This window comes from Struthio camelus, chromosome 1 (assembly GCF_040807025.1).
Source record: "Struthio camelus isolate bStrCam1 chromosome 1, bStrCam1.hap1, whole genome shotgun sequence".
NCBI classification, from domain to species: domain Eukaryota; kingdom Metazoa; phylum Chordata; class Aves; order Struthioniformes; family Struthionidae; genus Struthio; species Struthio camelus.
The window spans coordinates 82,408,141-82,427,083 of NC_090942.1; the positions used below are offsets into that span (position 1 = coordinate 82,408,141).

General features: G+C 35.7%; 1 protein-coding gene across 18 annotated transcripts in view; it reads left to right on the forward strand.

Moving 5' to 3' along the window:
- Window positions 1-18,943, forward strand: part of CCDC91 (coiled-coil domain containing 91) — a 159,806-nt gene that overhangs the window by 31,980 nt on the left and 108,883 nt on the right. For 14 of the 18 annotated variants that reach the window (XM_068953370.1, XM_068953487.1, XM_068953478.1 and 11 more), the window contains exons 4-6: window positions 5,550-5,722; window positions 9,098-9,286; window positions 11,108-11,212. In XM_068953370.1, coding sequence (XP_068809471.1) covers window positions 5,550-5,722; window positions 9,098-9,286; window positions 11,108-11,212 — 467 coding nt within the window. The remainder of the gene's footprint in view (window positions 1-5,549; window positions 5,723-9,097; window positions 9,287-11,107; window positions 11,213-18,943) is intronic. The other 4 variants (XR_011142674.1, XM_068953423.1, XM_068953442.1 and 1 more) reach the window with 1 other exon arrangement.

Here is an 18,943-nt window from a genome sequence, read left to right on the forward strand (position 1 = left end):
AGATAATTTTTTATTTAAGAAAAGAATTACTTAAGGTTAATATTAGAGCTTTTTATGATTCCCGCTCAGCTATCTGTCATTGGAATTCTAGTTACTGTCAAGGAATCTGGGTTTCCAAGAGAAAAATAAGTCTAAGTTTGTTTGTTTGTTTTTTTTAACTGTTTATGGGTATATGTTGATGTTTTCTATGTCTTTGATTTCCCTAACATTAATTCTTCAGAACCCACAGTTTTGGATCTAACACTTATCCTGTTGCAAAAGTTAACCTGGAAGGTTAAGCTAATGTAGAAACTCAGTTCTAAATTTGGAAGAAAAAAAGTCATTGATGTTTGTGGAAAAGGCTGTCATCATAGTTGAGATATTTCAGGCAACTTTTGATTATCTTTGCAGTGATGGACGTGCTACTCTTGTTAAGGAGCCAGAGAAAGCCACATGGGAGTAAGATGGCAAAAGGATTCATGTAAATGCATTTTCTTCATTTTAGGTAGAGCTGAATCCTAAGAAGTTCAGTAATGGAGACATACTAACATAATTCAGGTTGAGGATTTTCCCTGGAGTAGGTTATAGAAAAGCATAGTATCACATCTGGAAGAGTAGCAGTATGTTTTGGCCTGTATTGATTGGCAGAAAAAAGAGAAATAGTTATTTAATTATTTGCAGGAGTGGGTCTGGCACAATTTAAAAAAATTACTCTACACACTTGATTTAATCAAATGGTAAAGATCCTGTGACTGATACTGCCATATTTCTGGAATGTGTTAGCTTTTTGTGTTTACGAATCAATGTTCCCTCTTAACGTAAAGTCAAAAATACCTAATTTGGAAGACTAGCTTTAAATAATACATTTTTCTTTCCTCCTAGCCAGAGAGAGAGAGATTGTATTCAAGTGAATGCAGTTGTAATTATTTTATTGAACTGTGAAATTCAATTAAGTTAAGCTTTGTAGGAAAATGCCTAAATGTTAGTATCAAAAATATGGTTTCTGTTATGTTCAATATCACAGAAGTATGTTTTGTATGTTCTGCTGTCATCAGGACCTCTGTTGCTGGTATTAATAAAAAGTTATCTGAATCATGCGAGTTTGTCTCTTGCATGAGACATATGTCAGTATTCTTTTGGCATTTCCTTTAGAATTGGGCTCCTAGAAAAAGTCTATGTACACTGTTTCATATGTTAAAAAAAAAAAAAAAAACCCTAAAAAACAAACAGAACAAAACCCCAGCCCCTCTCCCTAAAAAAACTCAGAGACATGTTTTCTCAGTTTGCTTAAGTTGTACAGTAGTTGAAGACTGAAAAATTCCATTTTGTAGTTAAATTAAATGGTTGCAGGGGTAGTAAACTTTTGGTAGTTGTTACAAGTTTTGCTTGAACATGGAGCTAGGAAATATAATTAGTATTTCCATATGGCCAAAGATTTCAGATGCTGGAATAGTGTATGTAATTATTTTCTACAATAGTTTGCGTTTGGAAGAATAAAATTTGGATAAGAGCTTTTTGCTGTGAATTACAAGAAGTAATTTTGGAAACACAGTAGTGATATTTCTTCTTGTCTATATTTTGGTACTGCTTCTGTGAACTGGTATGTGTGGAGAAGCAACCAAGTGTTTCCTGTTGATAGGAGGACATTTGTGCAATTTGAAGTTAATAGAGAAGCTGCCATCAACTGCAGTGTTTTGTAGACCTTTACCAATTGATTCTAACTCTAGTTATACTTTTAGAAGCAGCAGTGATACATTTTTGCTCATTTTTGAAGTCTCTATTCCCCTGCAAATACGGAAAGGCATCCTCATCCTGTGAAATCAGTGATCTACAAATACAATGATTTAAAGTTATTTGGGGAAGGAGAGAATTGGTAAACAAACCAATGAAACTCCTACAGCCTTGAAGAACACTATGCATATCATCTGAGACTCTTACAACATTTATTATAAGTGTATTGGATGTAATGTTGATGTCTATTAAAACATCCCTCAACTAATTCTTTAAGCAGTTTAACTCTTCCTAATAGCTATTAATTTACATAGAGATTGATTGAGCTAAAAACAGTGTAAAAATACAGGAAATATTTTTATCTATGTTGAATCAAAGGTATTAGCTGTTGCTGTTTGTTTAGGTAGGAAAGAAGATAAAGACTTTTGAAAGGATTTTGTTTTTCTTTCATACGTTTCAATTAGTTTCCACTGCAAATCCTTGGAAAAGTTTATTGGGTGTTTGTGATTTATTTATTTTAAATCGTATTTGACATATTCCATTGTGTACTAGTTTGCTGTATATTGGAAAATGTATATTGGTTGATGTCTGTATAGACAATAATTTTCAGTTTAGTTTTTCAAAAGCTGCTTATCTATTCTGGCTCTAACATTATGGGTGACAGAAATTGCTTCCTTTCAGGATGTTGTTCCTTGTCTTTTCAGTTGTGCCCGAACAGCCATCTGTGGGATTGGGATTTAAACACACAAAAATAGTCTTTCACTCTGTATCTGAAGGTTACTTTAAATTAAAAGTGCTCAGTGATACAATTTAAAGTGCAGTATAATTTAAAAGGGTAATAAACTGTGACATGGGAAGTAGAGGACAAAAACGTGTGGTGGTTTCTGTTTGAGGCCTGTATGTTCAGGAACTGTGGTGCTAGTAGTTTGTTCTGTATGGTAGAGCCCTGCTGATGTATCATCTTTTAATTTCTGGGTATAAATAACATCCAGTTAGTAAATGTTACTTGTTTATTTTTTCACTGGTATATTTCAGATGTCATGTCTTGCTTCTGAAGCTCAAAACTATTGGCTTGTATGAAATATTTATTTATCAGTTTATGTATAGCCACGTGATTTTCTTTTCAGAATCTGATTCCTCCAGTGACTTTCAAAAATTGTTTGGGTAAAGATATAGAACTTTTCTTCTATGAGCAAGCCAGGACTGCAGCCTAATTTACTATCTCTGCTTCTACTAACAAACTGTGTTGTCAGTTCTTATGTACAAACCTATGATGGCCTACTCTTAATATTGGAAAGTCAAGGGTTCAGAAGTTATCAGGTATCTCTTTAATTAAAATTCTGGCTGTAGCTCATATCTGCATCTTATTTCAGCCTTCTTGGATATATGACTTTTGATATAGCCTGTAATTAAGTAAGTATGTGCTACTTTTCTTCATAGTACTGCAGCTTTGATCAATGAACAGCACCAGTTTTCTTTGGAAATTCATCAAGAATTGTAGGGCCCCTGCTTCACTTAAAGAAGAAGTTAGAGGATTTATATAGAATGAGGGCAAGATACTGTGGAAGAGTAGTTTGTTCTTAAAGGTTGTGTCAGAATGACTGTGTCTATTGTAGCAAGCGGTTGTGCAGCTGAATAAGAAAGGATCTGTAAAGCAGTGCTGTAGAGTCAATATCCATACTAACTGTGTTTCAGGAGTTTTACTTCAGACTAGCCCTAGCCCGGTCCCTTGGACTTGAATGTCCATTAGCTATTGGAGTGCAGTCTTCTAGTTTAATTTTATCAAAGGAGAGTCTCATTTATGGTTCTGAAACAAGTGGAAAAGATTGTAATGTCTTCTGTATAAATGTGTTGTGATCTAAAATAAAGTGACAATGAAATTTCACCCAGTGTATATACAAGAAGAATGAATTAGGGTGTAGAACTTGAATTCCTGACAAACATTCCTAGAATTACATTTGCTAACTTATGAATCCTTAATATTGCCAAAAATGAAAGGAAGGTTTTGTCATTAAGATAGTTGAATAATGCCTTGGAGAGTTGCCTTGTTCTTGTTGTCTTCTGCAAGGTCATACGTTTAGTTAAGTGATTTTAAACTACAGTGTTCAGAGGTGGTCATCAATGGTTTTTCCTCATTTCCTAGGCTTTATTTTGACAACTTAGAGTTTGATTTTTTTTGTTTGTTTGTTTCTGTTTTTTTTCTTCTTCTTCAAAATGCTAACCATTCATTTCGTATAACTGAAATCATCAATGGCTCAATTTGGTTGTAGAAGGTTCCACATAAAACTATATTCTCGGAAAAATTAAGTCTTATGTCTAGTATTGGATACCCCAAAATAAGTGAATACCTTGAGCTTTAATCTCTGTGAGTCTGTATTCTGTCTGTAACCCAATCTCACTTTATATTACTTTAGTGAATAATTAATTGTATATGAATTATGCCTATACTATAGTGATCATTACCAAAGGATGAACAATAACTCTGTGAGGATCTGTGTCAAAGTAGGTATTTTCCTCATGACTTAATACTTCTATTAAGAGAAGTAACTTGTCCGCTCAGCCAGAATTGCCAGGTTATTTTAGTTATTTTGGTTGGTTTTTGCATGGATTGGTGAGCTCAAACTGAAATTCGGTGTATTAAGAGATAGCAATTTTGTAAAACTTACAGCTTATTTGAGGCATGTCGTTAGTGAGTTTACTTGTCAAAGAGCAGGTTTTCTACTGAGCTGGGTTTTTTTCCATATGTCCAAATCCATCCTTGTAGCACTTAGCCTCCTCGTATTTTTGTTTCTGTCTCCTGGTCCATTTTATTTCTTCTCTTTGTTAGATGAGGTTTTTATCCTTCTCCATGTTACCCTGTATCCCAGAACTTAAACAGAGGTAAAGGGGATGGGACACAGAGCAACTGAATGCAAGGATTAGTGTGTCCTTTTGAATGCTGTCAGGCCAATGTATGTGCTTGTTTGCTCTGTGTGTGTGTACTAAACAGTAATATTGAGATCTGAGGCTTGCTCAGGAATAGTAGAATCTTCAACAGTCCACCAGATTTGAAATGATAATGTGAGCTGCCTTTTTTTTTTTTTTTTAAACCATAATTGGATAGACTTTTTAATGGTGTAGAAGTATACTTATCTCTGGCAAAAAAGGCTCTAGCTGTCAGAAGTGTCAAGTTTTTTCTGTGAAATACGTAGTCATGAAAGCTTTCCAAAGAAACTTGTTTTGGTGTGGTGTTTAGGTGTGGAAAAGCTCTCAGTCTGATGTTAATTACACTTATGTTGTTTTATTAGCGATAAAGTTACTTATTATCTTTTGATCTCTGTTATAAAGTGAGAAACTAACTGCTTTTATCATGTTTCTTGGTAATCTATTTTGTATCTTCTCTATCTTTTTTAATCTTAAAAGTTTAGTAGGAAATTTAGGACCATGCAAGTGTGGTTTTACAGTTGTCTTAGACTGAGTAAAGATCATACTGAAGCTGAAAGGCTGCAAGCAGGAAGATTGCTGCTTTTGAGGGCAGTTGTCTTATGAAACCTTTGTGTAAGTTATACATTAAATTTAGTACGACTACCAGCTGTACAACTTTGAGTATTTAAGTTATTTAAGTTATTTAAGTTGAGTATTTAAGTTGATGGTATTCAAAAATATGATAACTTCATATGGACTTATTCTTTAGTGAGATTAAATTGTAAAAGGTGTATAACTTTACATTAGCATGACTATTTATACTTGCAGATACTTTGATGGTTTCCCTAGATTTAGATTTTTTCAGATACAGAGTTAAATAATGTTTGAATGCTTTTTCATTTCATGTTTTATTTTTCTGTTTTTATTTCTTGCAGTAGTATCTGAAGTCCATGCATCTCAAAACGTATCTCCTGATGTTCTTCTGGAGCACTCTGTGCCTTCTTCCTGCCTTGTTCCTTCTGACTCATTTACTTTATCAAGTGATAATGTGGCAACAGCTGTTCAAACAGCCAACAGTGTTCTAAACACAGCTGTTCTTAAAGAACAGGTAAAACCACAATTTCTCTGTTTGAGTATGAGAACTTGATGCAGTAAATACCAGCGAATTGTACCTTTTCTGACCAAATCTAGATTACTTTGCCTTGTAAGAGCAAAAGCTGGGCCTTGAATGATTTCTGTGATTTAGACTTTGAAGTGAAGTACATCTTTAATATATTAAAGTGTAGAACATATAAGCGAATAATGCATAAATCTTGTAATAACTGTAAGACACATACTACTTTCATATGGACTGTAAGAGACATAAGTGTGTTAAAGGACGATTAATAAGTTAAAGGTATGCTGATACAGTAAGGCGTGAAAGTAGGAGATGGTGTCAGGAAAGTTCTCTAAGAAAATTTATTGCTTTTAAAGCTGCAAAGACTACAGCTGTAAAGATCTCATACTTGTATGTTTTCTCAAGAGGTTTTAGAATTACAAAATTAATATTTAATTGTATTTAATTTTATGAATTTTACTTTTTATATAATTTTTTTCCCCACTCAAAGGTGGACTTCCATAACAGTTTAAGTTGATTTCCACCCCCTACCTCCCTGATCTGCTGCAGTTCTAGCTGTGTATGCTCAATCTCTCCTTGCAGCTGCATAGTGTTGGGAACACAGCTTTGAGGCTTTTAAGAGGGGTGGTAGAGGGTGGGAGAGGTAGGGACTCATTTTTTTTACCACATACATAAACAGATGGGCAAGGGAGGGAAAGGAATTTCTGTATGGAGGTCAGCACAAAAATGCAAGACTGCTGTAGATGGAAATCAAATTGATTTAGCTTCCCACAAAACTGAATGTTTCTTGCCATTGATTGTTTATTTTTGAGCAGGTTTACTGACTGCAAAGGTCCTTGTTTCAGGATGCAAAATAGCATATACTTGAATCAGAAAATGCTGTTATTTTTCTCTGACTCAGTACTTTGGGCTGGGTTGTGACCCCCCCCCCCCCCCCCCGTTTCTAGCACTTACTAGGTTATTATTGCTAAGTTATCTTTCTTCAACTAGTCTTATCAAGTCCTAGGGCTACTCATGGTAAAAGGTGTAATTCACAGTTAAGTCAGATTTACATAAAAGCTATATATTCTAGAATCAAGCATTTTTTATTATTATTTTTTGATAGAGCTGTTTAGACAACTTGGGCAAAATACTTGTTTTGATTAGACTGAGCGGCCTCTGCATGTTCACAGTACCAAAGAGAGCGTGGCAAGTACAGCTCCAGTAGTTTAATCTTAGTAGTGATTCAGATATTCTCTTGAATTTTTTTCCCAGCAAAATATTCTAGGTAAAGCCTATAAAAAGTGAAGAAATATATCCAAATGCAAACAATGCTTGGAAATTTGTAATAATCAAAAAGGTTTTTTGGTTAATTTTTATTTTCTTTTTTAAATTTATTTTGACTGATTTCAGTCAGGGTCTTTCTCCATGTTGAAAGCCCTTCCTCTCCTTCTCTGACATTATGATAAGCAAATTTCTTTTACTGGGAGGATGATCAACATCTGCTTGTCTTCAGCACAGCAGATCCTTTTTTTTTTTTTTTTTTATTTTAGCTAACAGTGAAATGTGAATAATGGGTATCCTTTGTTTGAGCTAGGTCAGCAACATTACATTTTGTTATGGTCTCTGGAAAGAGCACTTTTGATATTCCAGGATACTAAGGCTTAGGTATTTTGCTTTTAAGTTGTTTAAGATGCCATTCGGTTAAATAATCTTACTGAAAATAGACAATATGTTTTTCTACTTCTGAATAATTATACATGCAAATGTTATTACCGGCTCTGCTTCAGTCTTTCTCATATCTTGTTCTAGCCAGCTGCTAACTGCCCCATAGTTCCATAAACAAAAATTGCACTGATATTAATGCAGAAAATAATGCAAACTAAAGAATGCAGCATTAGCAAGCATTTCCAAGGGAGAGAGAGTGTTGAGATGAGGAGAAAGTCCTTTTGCATTGTTTCATAATGGAGCCTAGCCTTTGTACTTTTGGATGACGCTAAAGGAAAATGATTAAGGATATATGGTAGACATAAAATATTCTTCTACCTGTTAGAGGAGGATGTTAACCATATTCTTCAGTAATTGTATCTCCAGAGCCTCTTGAGGTTTTATATTAAATAAACTTCAACTTTTCAGACTCCGTCATCATCATTATTGGCAATGCCAGACTCAAGATGAGTGGTATGCAGAAGTAGAATTAGAACATACAGCTTCTCTTTGCTTCTCACAGAAGGGGAATTCAGAGCGCAAGTTACTGCTTTCTTTTTGTCTACTTCATCTACTGGATCTTGTGTGTCCATGTACACTCAACAAGTCTCAGATAACTGGGTTTTTTGTTTCTTTGAATCCAAAGATACTCATTTAGTAATCAAAAAGTCAATCCATTATTTGAGCATCTGCTGGGAATAAAAGCTGTTAAGGGCATGGTTTAAATCAAGCTAGTCAAATAAACATGTTGACATGTTCCTTCTACCACCCTTCCCAACTCTCAAGCGCTGTTGACTTTCAGAAAAGTTATTGCAAAAAAATGGCAGCTGAATTTAATTTACCAATTTTTCCCTTTAAATTACTTCTGTTATATAAAAGAAGTTTTTTTTTTTTTTTTTTTAAAAAGAGCTTTGGCTTCTGTGAATTATACCACAAAGTATTTTAAATCTCTCATGATTTATCTTCGTGCTTTGCTGTAAGTATAGGTTTAATCATTTATGTCCCTTTTGTTATGGGTTGTGTATTCAAGAAGCCTACTTTTCCGTTTTTGTACTTCTACAGTTCATTACAGAGCATGTTGTAGACATGTCTCAATTACTTTTATTCTGTTGGTGTAGCTTCAGGTGTAGCATTTTGTGCTTTATTTTAGCACAAAAACTTTATATTCAGCTTTTAATTGGAATCCTTTTCAATTACTTCCTTTTCTAGGGTTTTGCAGCCTGTAATGGGTAAAATCATGGGGTGACTAATCCAAAGAGAGTTTAGCGTTATTTCGTTGTAAACGTAGTGCTTTAAGATGAGCTGTGCTGTTTCACTCCCATCTCCTTTCACCTCTCTGGGTATTTTGACCTCAGGAAGCAGTGGAAAGTGAGGAATCTGATGTGTCATCCTCCTCCTTAGAGCCTTCTCCTAAAGTGTTATTGAAAAGCGGTAGAGGAGGTTCAAAGTATGGATGTGAATACATCAAGAATTACTAGCTACTGTTCCGTTGTTTTTGACCATCAGCAAGCTATGTGTAAGAACGTGCATGGCCAGTTTCAGAGAATTGTGGCTACAAATAAGTAATCTTAGTGTTTATAGTTCTTAAGTTCTGTAATTTCATCTGGACATGAAATTTAACTTGCTTAGAATGCTATATTCCCTTTAGAATTTTCTTTACCATTTTGTTTCTCTTATTAGATTCAAGCAGGTATTCCAGTTGCCTCTCTGAATCTAATTGAAGACAAGTCTTTAGTCACATCAACCATCGCTTTGGATGATGCTGAGATACAGAGAACAAAAGAATCAAAGAACAACCTTCAGCAAACTGTTGCAAGCTTAGAAATTAAACTTGACACTGCTGAAGAAGAAAAATTTATCATTAAAAAGGTATGACTACTTTTCTCATAGAAAAATGTTTGATATTTACACAGAATTTAAATACAGCTGGATTTGGCAGTTATATTCATGTGAGATGTGCAATGCTTTTTAATAGAAATGAGCCAAACTTCATAGAAGTGAACTAAATTTAGCCAAAATAGAATTTTTTCATGTCATGTGTCTGTTTCAGGCTGAATTTTTCTAAAGTTTTAGAAAAAATGATTTGGCCTACTCTTTAAAAAAAAAAAAAAAAAAAAAAGGGGGGTGTGGGGTGGGAGGGGGCAGCAGAGGGAGAGACTAATTTTCTTGTGGTTAGCCTTGTGGTCAGCAGATATAGTGGTTCCCCCGTGTTTTGAGAGTGAGTGTGTGGTCACTGAAGTTAAAGGTGCCTTAGGCTGTCTTTGTGAACATAGCATGTAATACAGGCTTTTGTGGGCAGAGTCTGGTAACTAAATTCTTCATGTTCCTTCTGCAATGAATATGGTAGAGTACAGTACCCGGCAGGACTTTGCCTGTAATTAGGTATCTGAAATTAGTCACTGAAGGCCCTGGAGAATAAGAAAAAGTAAGTTGTATTTCTTGTATTCTTAATCCTATTCCTTGATAGCTATCAAGGTGTGGTAGAGAAGGAGGAATTGGCTTGTTAGAAGTGAAAATGAGGATGGGGATGACTTGCTAGAGCCAAGGACAAGAAGGTCTGTAATGGATTGACTTTGAGAGTGAAGAGTATAGAGGAAAGCTGTAAGGGAAGCATAGGTACAGACTATACGAGAAGATTGAGAGCTAGGCTCTGAATAAGGAATGATTGCAAAATCTGTACTTTTCTTTACAGACGAATCTAATTGTTCGAGTCCCAAGAACTGATTTTACTGTTTCTTCAAAAAGCATGGTTGAATTAAGCAGACTTGCGCCTTCTGTCCTCCTCATGACCCCCTCAGTTGTGCCTTTGTTTGAATAGCTGTACAGTGAACCAGCAGGTCATCTCTTTCTAAACTGTCTGTGTGGCTGTGGAAATAATTGCCAATAGCTTATGTGTAGTAGGAATGAGTTTGCTAGGAGCAACGGCAACTTAAAAAACATAACAAAAGGTCTTTAGCTCTTTGGATGGCAAATAATTTCGATTTTTTTTTTTTGCCAGTAGTGTTACTGTCCTACCTCTCTCTTGGTTCATGTTGGGGGTACCAGGCTGGTTCTTTGCAAGTAGCTGAATGAGCACAGAGTATCTCAAAGTTATAGTCATTTTGGGGATGCAGCTGGAAATCATTAGAGCTGTATGAATTGGGAATTCTGCCGTTTTAGTGAAACTGTTTTTAAAAGGATGTTTAATGTGTTCTTCTTAATTTAAAATGACAAAGCAAGCCATTAAAATGTGGGAATATGTTATTTAAAAAAGCTGGTACTTCACAAACATATTATCTCAATTTAAAGATTGCAGTCAGGCTTCTCTGGCAAGACCCTTCATCTCTGCTGAGAATAAAAATGGAGAGAGAGAGTACATGGTAGCTAGTTCAGCTCCATTGTATATTTGTATTGTGATGACTTCTGTGGATCCAGGGTATAATTTTTTTGAGAAATAGGATGAATTGATTGTATATAGTTGTCAAACATTATACCTTTTTCACTTGTTTGTTTGTTTTGGAAAGATACTTTAGTGTTGAATATTAGAGAAACCTAAAAATTGGAGAAATTTAGTATTGAGATCTAGTGTAAATTAAGATGGAAAATGTCTTAGTCTTCAGAAATGAAACTAGATGGAATGATTACCTGAATTTGTGTTTTCACAATTCACAAAAGTTTAACTTCCAGTATTTTATTTTGTAATCTTTACAGGAATTAGAATATTTACTGGAGAAATATAGTATTTTAGAAATGGATTTCTTGAAGGAAAAAAAAGAAAAAGTCATTTCACATCAAGATGATTACAAGATGCTTCAGGTAATTTTGTTTCTTTCTCGTGGCGTCTTACTGTTTTCAGAAGAGTTTTGTGTAGAATATACTTATGTCTACCAAATCTTCTAAACATCTAGAGGCTTGGTCCAAAGCCTTTTGAATTTAAAGAATTTCTAGGGTCTTTAGATTACAGTCTTATTTCAACATTAGCAGGAATATAAGTTTAATAGTCTACTTTCACAGAAGTACAGTTGCACAGTAAATGTATGTTAACAGTGTGAGTTAACATGTTTTGCAATAGTTATGGCTGATAATTTGTAATATATTAGCTGACTTGAATATGAGTGGAATAATTGGAGTTCGAGTGTTGCATAGTGAAAATCTGGGAAGTGTGACTAGATGGATGGTAGACAATGTAATTAAATTTGCTTCCAGCATAAACATAAAGACCGTTCATTAAATACATGCTTCAAGTCTAACATACTAAATAAATTTTTCAGTTAAATTTTCAGTCTTCCATTGTCCTAGCAGGACAAACTAAAATTTTAAACTTACAACATTTCAAAAGCTTCTCATTAGTAATTTAGCTTTGCTTCAGTTTTTTTGCTGCCCTGGATGGTTTAGTAGCTGCTGCATTCTTTCCCATTTGTGTATAAGGGTTGTTGTAGTAAAGCATATCCATTCTAGATCTGTATTAAATTCCAGGCTGTAGTACTTCCTAGAATTTGTAGTAATCTTTTCTTTTCTTTTTTATTTTGGTTTATGTTCTTGTATGTCTGTGCCACCACCTTGCTTGAGGAAATTTTTGGTAGCTATATTGTAAAAATAAGTTTTGCTTAAAAATCTTCTGATTTAGAGAGTATTACTACTTGTTGACTGAAGTTGATCACATCGGCATGAACTCTTAGACAACAGAATTATTGGATGTTATTTTTTAATAGTTTCATGATTCTATTTAAGCAGAAGTATTTAAGTAGTGGGAATGTTACCGGGGTTTGCAAGTCTCTGAATATATTGTACCATTTTGAGGAAGTCAGATTCAAAAGTTTTCAAGAGTATCAGATGAAAGGGTCATAATCTTTAACTTACTTTATAGAAAGACGCAAGTCCTTCCTCTTGTTGTCTTCTGGGTATAATTAGAATTCAAATCGGAGAAGAGAAGTAGGTTGTGCCTCTTACTTTCCTGAAACTTGAATATTGGACTGTGTCTGTTAGTAGAGCTTTTAATGCCTATTTCTTTTGTCTTTCTCCTTTGGCTTCTAAAGTACTAAGGTCAACACCTGTGGCCACACACTGGGTAAATTTGGCAGCTACAGAGTGCAGATGTCCAGTTCTTTTTCCAGCAGAAACAACTGGTTATTTGCCTTGTTGACTTGAGAAGCTTAAAAGCAGACTGTACTAGTGAGTCTGGATTAGTTTTGAGAACTGAACTGATTCTGGCTTCCCAAGCAGTAGGTTTGCATTGACTTAATTCCTGTTTTGAGAAGTTTCTTTATTCTAATATTTGAGTCTAATTTCTAAAACAAGTGCTTTGTTAGATGGGTCGGTTCGGTGATTTACTTGAACATGTATTTCGGGCATCTTTGTATTTATTTACTAATTAATGGGCTTCTAGCATTTGTGGCATTCTCATAAGCTGGTTTGGAGGTAATAGATCCATGCTGCTAGTCAAATCTTCAAATGAGGTAATATTTCGATAAATAGACTTTTTTGTGAGATTATTGTGCTCAAATTGAGTTTGTCAGCTAAGCCAGTTACTATTTTTGGATTTTAAAGGCTCTGTGACTTTTAAGGTACTGAAAAGAGTTCTGGCTGATTTGAATTGGTGATTACACAGAGCATTTCCCACTGTTAGACTCGCTTTTAAATATTTCCTACTGATCCAGCTCTTTCTCTCCCCCTCTCCCACCCCTTTCCTTTCCTTTTGGCCAGGCCTTCTTTCAATAGACTAGTTCCCTACAAACAGTTGTGCCAGCACAACAGAGGCTGAAGTTGAGGGTGTGGTTTACCAGTTAAGCTGCTGTAAATCTTACTGCTGTTGAAACATGTCTTACTACTTTCTCTTAGCCACATATTTTTGACTGCTCTCTTGTAAATAAAATAGTTTTTTGTGAGATTAGCAAACTAACTGAAGGCTTCATAGGTCAGTCGCTGTCAGTCACATTCTTCTAAGACCTTTCTGTGTTTCTGTGGAATTTTAAAAATATCTCTGTTATCTAATCCTAGTCGCAGACCAAAACTTCCATGCAGTTATATATATGGCCCAAAAGCAATTGAATTGTTTCTATAAGAAGATACAAGTAGATTATTTTGGTCCGGTTTTAATTATTGTAGGTATCTTTTTAAAAATATCTAGAAATTGTATATGCAGGTATATAAGCTTCACTGGTAGATACAGAGCATGGATTGAAAGAATGCACAACAGATTCCTTCTTCAAGTGTCAAGTGAGAAAAGCAGAAAGGTGTAAATGAGATTTGAAATTTAATGATAGCTCATTTAACCTTTAATGGTGTTACTACTTTTTTGATCACTGACGCAAATTCTAGTTGGAGGCCTGTAGCTAGTGGTGTCCTCCCAGGGGTCAATACTGGCTCCAGTCTTGTTCAACTTATTGATCAGTGACTTGAATGAAGGGACAGAGTGCACCCTCAGCAAGTTTACCAATGATGCAAAACTGAGAAGAGTGGCTGATACACCAGAGGGCTGTGTCTGGACAGGCTGGAGAGGTACCTGGACAGGCTGGCGAGATGGGCAGAGGGGAACCTCCTGAAGCTCAACAAAGGCAAGTGCAGGGTCCTGCCCCTACAGAGGAATAACCCCATGCACCAGGACAGGCTGGGGGGCTGACCTGCTGGAGAGCAGCTCTGCAGAGAAGGACCTGGGAGTCCTGGTGGCCACCAAGTTAAGCATGAGGCAGCAATGTGCCCTTGTGGCCAAGAAGGCCAGTGGTATCCTGGGATGTGTTAGGAAGAACGTTGCCAGCAGGTGGAGGGAGGTGATCCTCCCCCTCTACTCAGCCCTGGGGAGGCCTCACCTGAAGTACTGTATCCAATTCTGGGCTCCCCAGTACAAGAGACATATGGAGCTCTTGGAGAGAGTCCAGCAGAGGGCTACAAAGATGATGAGGGGACTGGAGCATCTCTCCTATGAGGAGATGCTGAGAGAGCTGGAACTGTTTAGCCTGGAGAAGAGAAGGCTGAGAGGGGGATTTGATCAATGTGTACAAGCATCTGAAGGAAGAATGTCAAGAGGATGGGGCCAGACTATTTTCGATGGTGCCCAGCAACAGGACAAGAGGCAACGGGCACAAACTGAAACACAGGAACAGGTCTGTCTGAACATGAGGAAAAACTTTACTGTGAGGGTGGCTGAGCACTGGAACAGGTTACCCAGAGAGGTAGTGGAGTCTGCTTCCTTGGAGATATTTTTTTCCAAATTTATGAGGTAGCATTCTGGCTTTGGAATAATCTGTTTTTTCTACAATGAATAATATTCCTTCATATACCCAAGGCTGCCATCCATTATTCATGATGTTCTACTTTTTACTGGCAGAAGAAATTGTTTTGCTGCTCTTTTCCTATTCTTTTCTTCCTCAAGCAAGGGTGACAACTCTAACCACAGTTTTGTTTTTTTTTTTTAAACTAAGACGAAATTGTCTTAGTTAACTCTATTTTTAAATTCTTTTGACTATATTGATACAAACCTTTTCAAAGATGAGGTAAAGGTGTGAAATACATAAAAATGTTTTCGCTGAATTGAGTTAGTGCTCTGAAGTGAATTATGTTTTGAGCTAGATGGGTCTGAGGAAAAAAAGTTTGGTAATACTTCAAATGGACGAATTGAAGGGGAGTGGTAATCAGTGATTCTAATTGCTGGCACCAGAATTCAGAGTCTGTTCTAATGTTAGCAGTGAAATACTAGATAGCAATGCAATGTTGTAAAAGAGAAAAGTAAAAGTGAAAACTTAAAAGTTCTGTTTTTTGTCTAAATAGCATAAAAAAAGATTGAGCAAAGCATGTGGTATTTTCACATTCTTAATGTGTTTCTTTAACAACCAGGGACAGTAAAGGGGCAGCAACAGATTCATAAATGAAATAAACAAATTGCTATTAACTAGAGTAATTTTAGAGTCATTTAGATGTTCAGTGCAGTGGTCTCACTGAGGTCTTGAACTCATGCAAGCTAGTAAAATTAGTTATGATTCCCACATTCCCCCTCTGGTATTTTTAATATTTTTAAGAGGCAGAATAACATACTGTAACTTTAACTTCTTTGCATACAAAATATAGCTGAGTTTAAATTACTGTGGGAAGTGTAACTATGAATTTTTTATTATATATAATTCCTTCCATATTTAGACTAGAAGGAAGCAGATGCAAATATACGTCTGATTTTGGTGGGTGGAAGAGTCATATGTGTATTCATCTCAACTATTTAACAAAGTAGCGCCTACATTCTAGCACTCTCATAGGAGCTTAATTCTTACGGTAGATTGTTTATCTGATAAGACTTCTGATGTTTGGTCTATCAGCAGACAATAATATTCGATTATTCACTGAGAACTGGATCCTTGTTTTCCCCTGCTATTTCTTTTGTTTACCACACAGTCATATCTGAAGTTGTACTGCATTGCTATTGGAAAATTCTAATTGCCATTTTACACAATTTGCCATCATCAACCCCTTCTAGAGGTTAAATGGGTTCTTTTTTTCCACAAAACTGAAGAGTTGATGTGGTGCAATCTTTTTTTTTTTGAAATATACTTATTTTTCCTTTTGGCAGCTGTTATCTATTCTTCTAAGTGCTAAAAGAAGGTGCTAAATAACATTTTTATTTGAAATCCTTAATTTTGTATGTTCTATTTGAATCTAGAAAAGTAAGTGGAATGTGAGGAATTACCCAGTGAGAGGCTGCATTATGGTGTCTTTATCACTTTGCAGAATGGTTGCCTGACTCACTTTTTAGGAAGGTGTTATCACCGCAAGATACAAAAATATTTTATATGTGAAACAAAACATGGAGGAAGCAGATTATGTATTAGAAGAATCTCTAATGCAGGTGTGTCTGTTGCCAAAACAAAAATTATTGTAAATTAGAGTTTTGTTTTTGTCAACTTTCTTACTTTGAATCGTAAAAATAAATAATTTGGTAATGATAAATTTTAGTATGGTAAAAACATGGTAAGGCTGAATAAACTATTGCAAGAAAAGTAGAGCTGCATGGTGATAATGCTTAAATTTTTTTTCCCATGTATTTTAATTAGTCACATTAATTTTTATTCTCCTTAATGGTCCAAACTTCAAGGGTTCAGAACTGACCTTTAACTATCTATCCTCTGTTACTTGAAAATTAATCAAAATGTCATAGTCAGATTTGCAAGAATTTTGTACAGTCTCTTGAAAACCAGGGAGCTATGTTATATGCAATTTTAGCAATAAAACTATAGAAAATTAATACGATTTTTTGTGAAGAGTCCTTATCCCCCCATTTGAAAATCAAAAAGTTAGGGATTACCATCATCTTGTTCTCCCTGTCCCCCACCCCTATTCAAAACAGCTTTTGTGCTATTTTATGCTTAGGAGTACTTAAATTGATTGTTTGTTTTTCTTTTCAGTACTAGCTTGATATTAGATGTTAGCTATAAGATGAATCATTTGTCAAATACTTTTCGTCTAAAATATTAGAGATGGTAATTAAAATAAGTTGTGTATATTTTTCTAATTATTTTAACCCCCCTTTTCATTATCATCAGCTTTTGAATAAAGAATGTTAGGTAATGTGAAAGAATGTTAGGTAATGTGTAGTCACTTTGCATGATATATTTATGAATCCTTTTATTTTTTCCTCTTTTTTTAAGTTTTAAAGTCACTTATCTTAACTCTTGCAGCCCTCTTCCCTCCCCTACTTTAGGTAGTTACTTGCTTTCAGGGTTTTATTGAGCCTCATGATATTTCATAATGTATCTTAGAATTTTCATTTTTAGATTCAAACAATATCATAGTAATCTCAATATTATTTAAATAAATGGCTGAATAAATAAAACTAGCCCTAGCAGTTGCATGCTAAACTTCATATAATGAAAAGAGAATCTCCTGGAGCAGAGCTGGCTTTAGACTTTCGTCGTTCCAAGAACAAGAGACAAGGTGATTCATTTTGTCCTCACTGATGACAATGGCAAAATTTGAATTTGATACTGATGGCAGAAGAGGTTACAGAAAAAAGTAGGGATATGGGTGGCTGAAAAGGGTATAGAAGCTTTGAAAAGCTGTGGTCTTGATGGCTGAATGTCAGTTGTATCCCAAGGAAGGAAGGAGGACAGAAGTTAAGAGTCAACAGAAGACTGATAAGGATTGAAGAAAGGGAAGTTAACCATAAATATCAGCCCTCCTCACTACTTCCACTGTGATTTTGTCCAAGAGCTGGGACCTGTAAAAGGGCTTCATCCTCTAGTGGTAATACCAAGTGGCACTGATCTGGACTCAGAATGCCTGGGGTGCATAGCTCACAGATGACTGTGCTCTGGTGACTGATTTAGGGGTAATGCTTCTGGCCTGCTCCTTTCCTAAGGCTTCTCCTCCTTCCTCACACCCTGCACTAATGGACTTTGCCCCTTCCTCTTTCTGTGTTTTTAGTCCTTTTCCTATTTCCCCACTCGTTTCTAACCTCGCTTACCTAATACATATACTCAGCGATTCTCTGCCTTCCCTCTGCTTCCACCTCTTCCTTCCTTCTATTCCAGTGTTGACAACATGAGTCTGTTGGGAAGGTTATTGAGGAGTATAATTCTGTCTCTAATATTGGTCCTTCCCAATATTTGAGGAAAGAAGGAACTGGACTACTTGTCCTCTCTAACCTCCCCAGCCTCTGTTTTGTTGTAGGTTTGGGAGCCTGTCCATTTCCAGCCATCTCTAGATCTACTGTATGTGATCCATCACCTGGCCATATTGTGAGGGTTCACAATGGCTGGAACCCAAGGGCAGATGAGAGAAATCTGAAACGCACATCTCCTGTGCATAGACCTGCATAGGCCTGTTCATGCTGACAATAGGAAGGTGTCAAAGTTGGTATATTTGGAATGAACACAGTGGATCCAAGAGAGAAATCTTGCTATTCTGGAAGATCCCAGTATTGTGCTTTTAGTGTACATGAATGTTCTTGCAAGGCAAGCATTGCTTATTTCCTGAAGTAATTTCAAGGAGCAGTGCTGCAGTTTGATGCGTAGCAGAACAAGCAATTGGAAGCACTGACTGTGGCAGGGTGAATTGGTCATGTTTCCTATAGTGTTAGCTGGTCATATGACCATTACATTTTATGTTCTGCCTTGAAGATATTTCTCTCAAGGAAGTATTCCCTGTGTCTTACTACTTTATTGTATATAACATACCATATGCAAAAAAGACAAGTCTTTATTCTGTTTTGATAAAGACAGCAAAATCTCTATTTGGAAGGACAGCTCTTGAAAACAATGCTATAGTGATGGACCTTAGTATCCAGAATTTTCTCTGTTGCCATTATTTGAAACTTAATGATTCACAGCATTAGGAATCGTGTTTTTCCTTCAAACTATAGTTCAACTTTAAAATTAGTTTCATATTGTTCTGGCTGCAAAGTTTATCTCTATTCCAGATAAAATGGGAAAGCAGGGTATTTTCCAAATTACTAATGACTGATGGATTTACTTCTGACTGCAAGGTGAATATGCCTTTGTATGTTCATTGCGACAAATTTGTCATCTTGATGCTTAAATGGAAGAAATTATTTATGCTTTTCTGAGA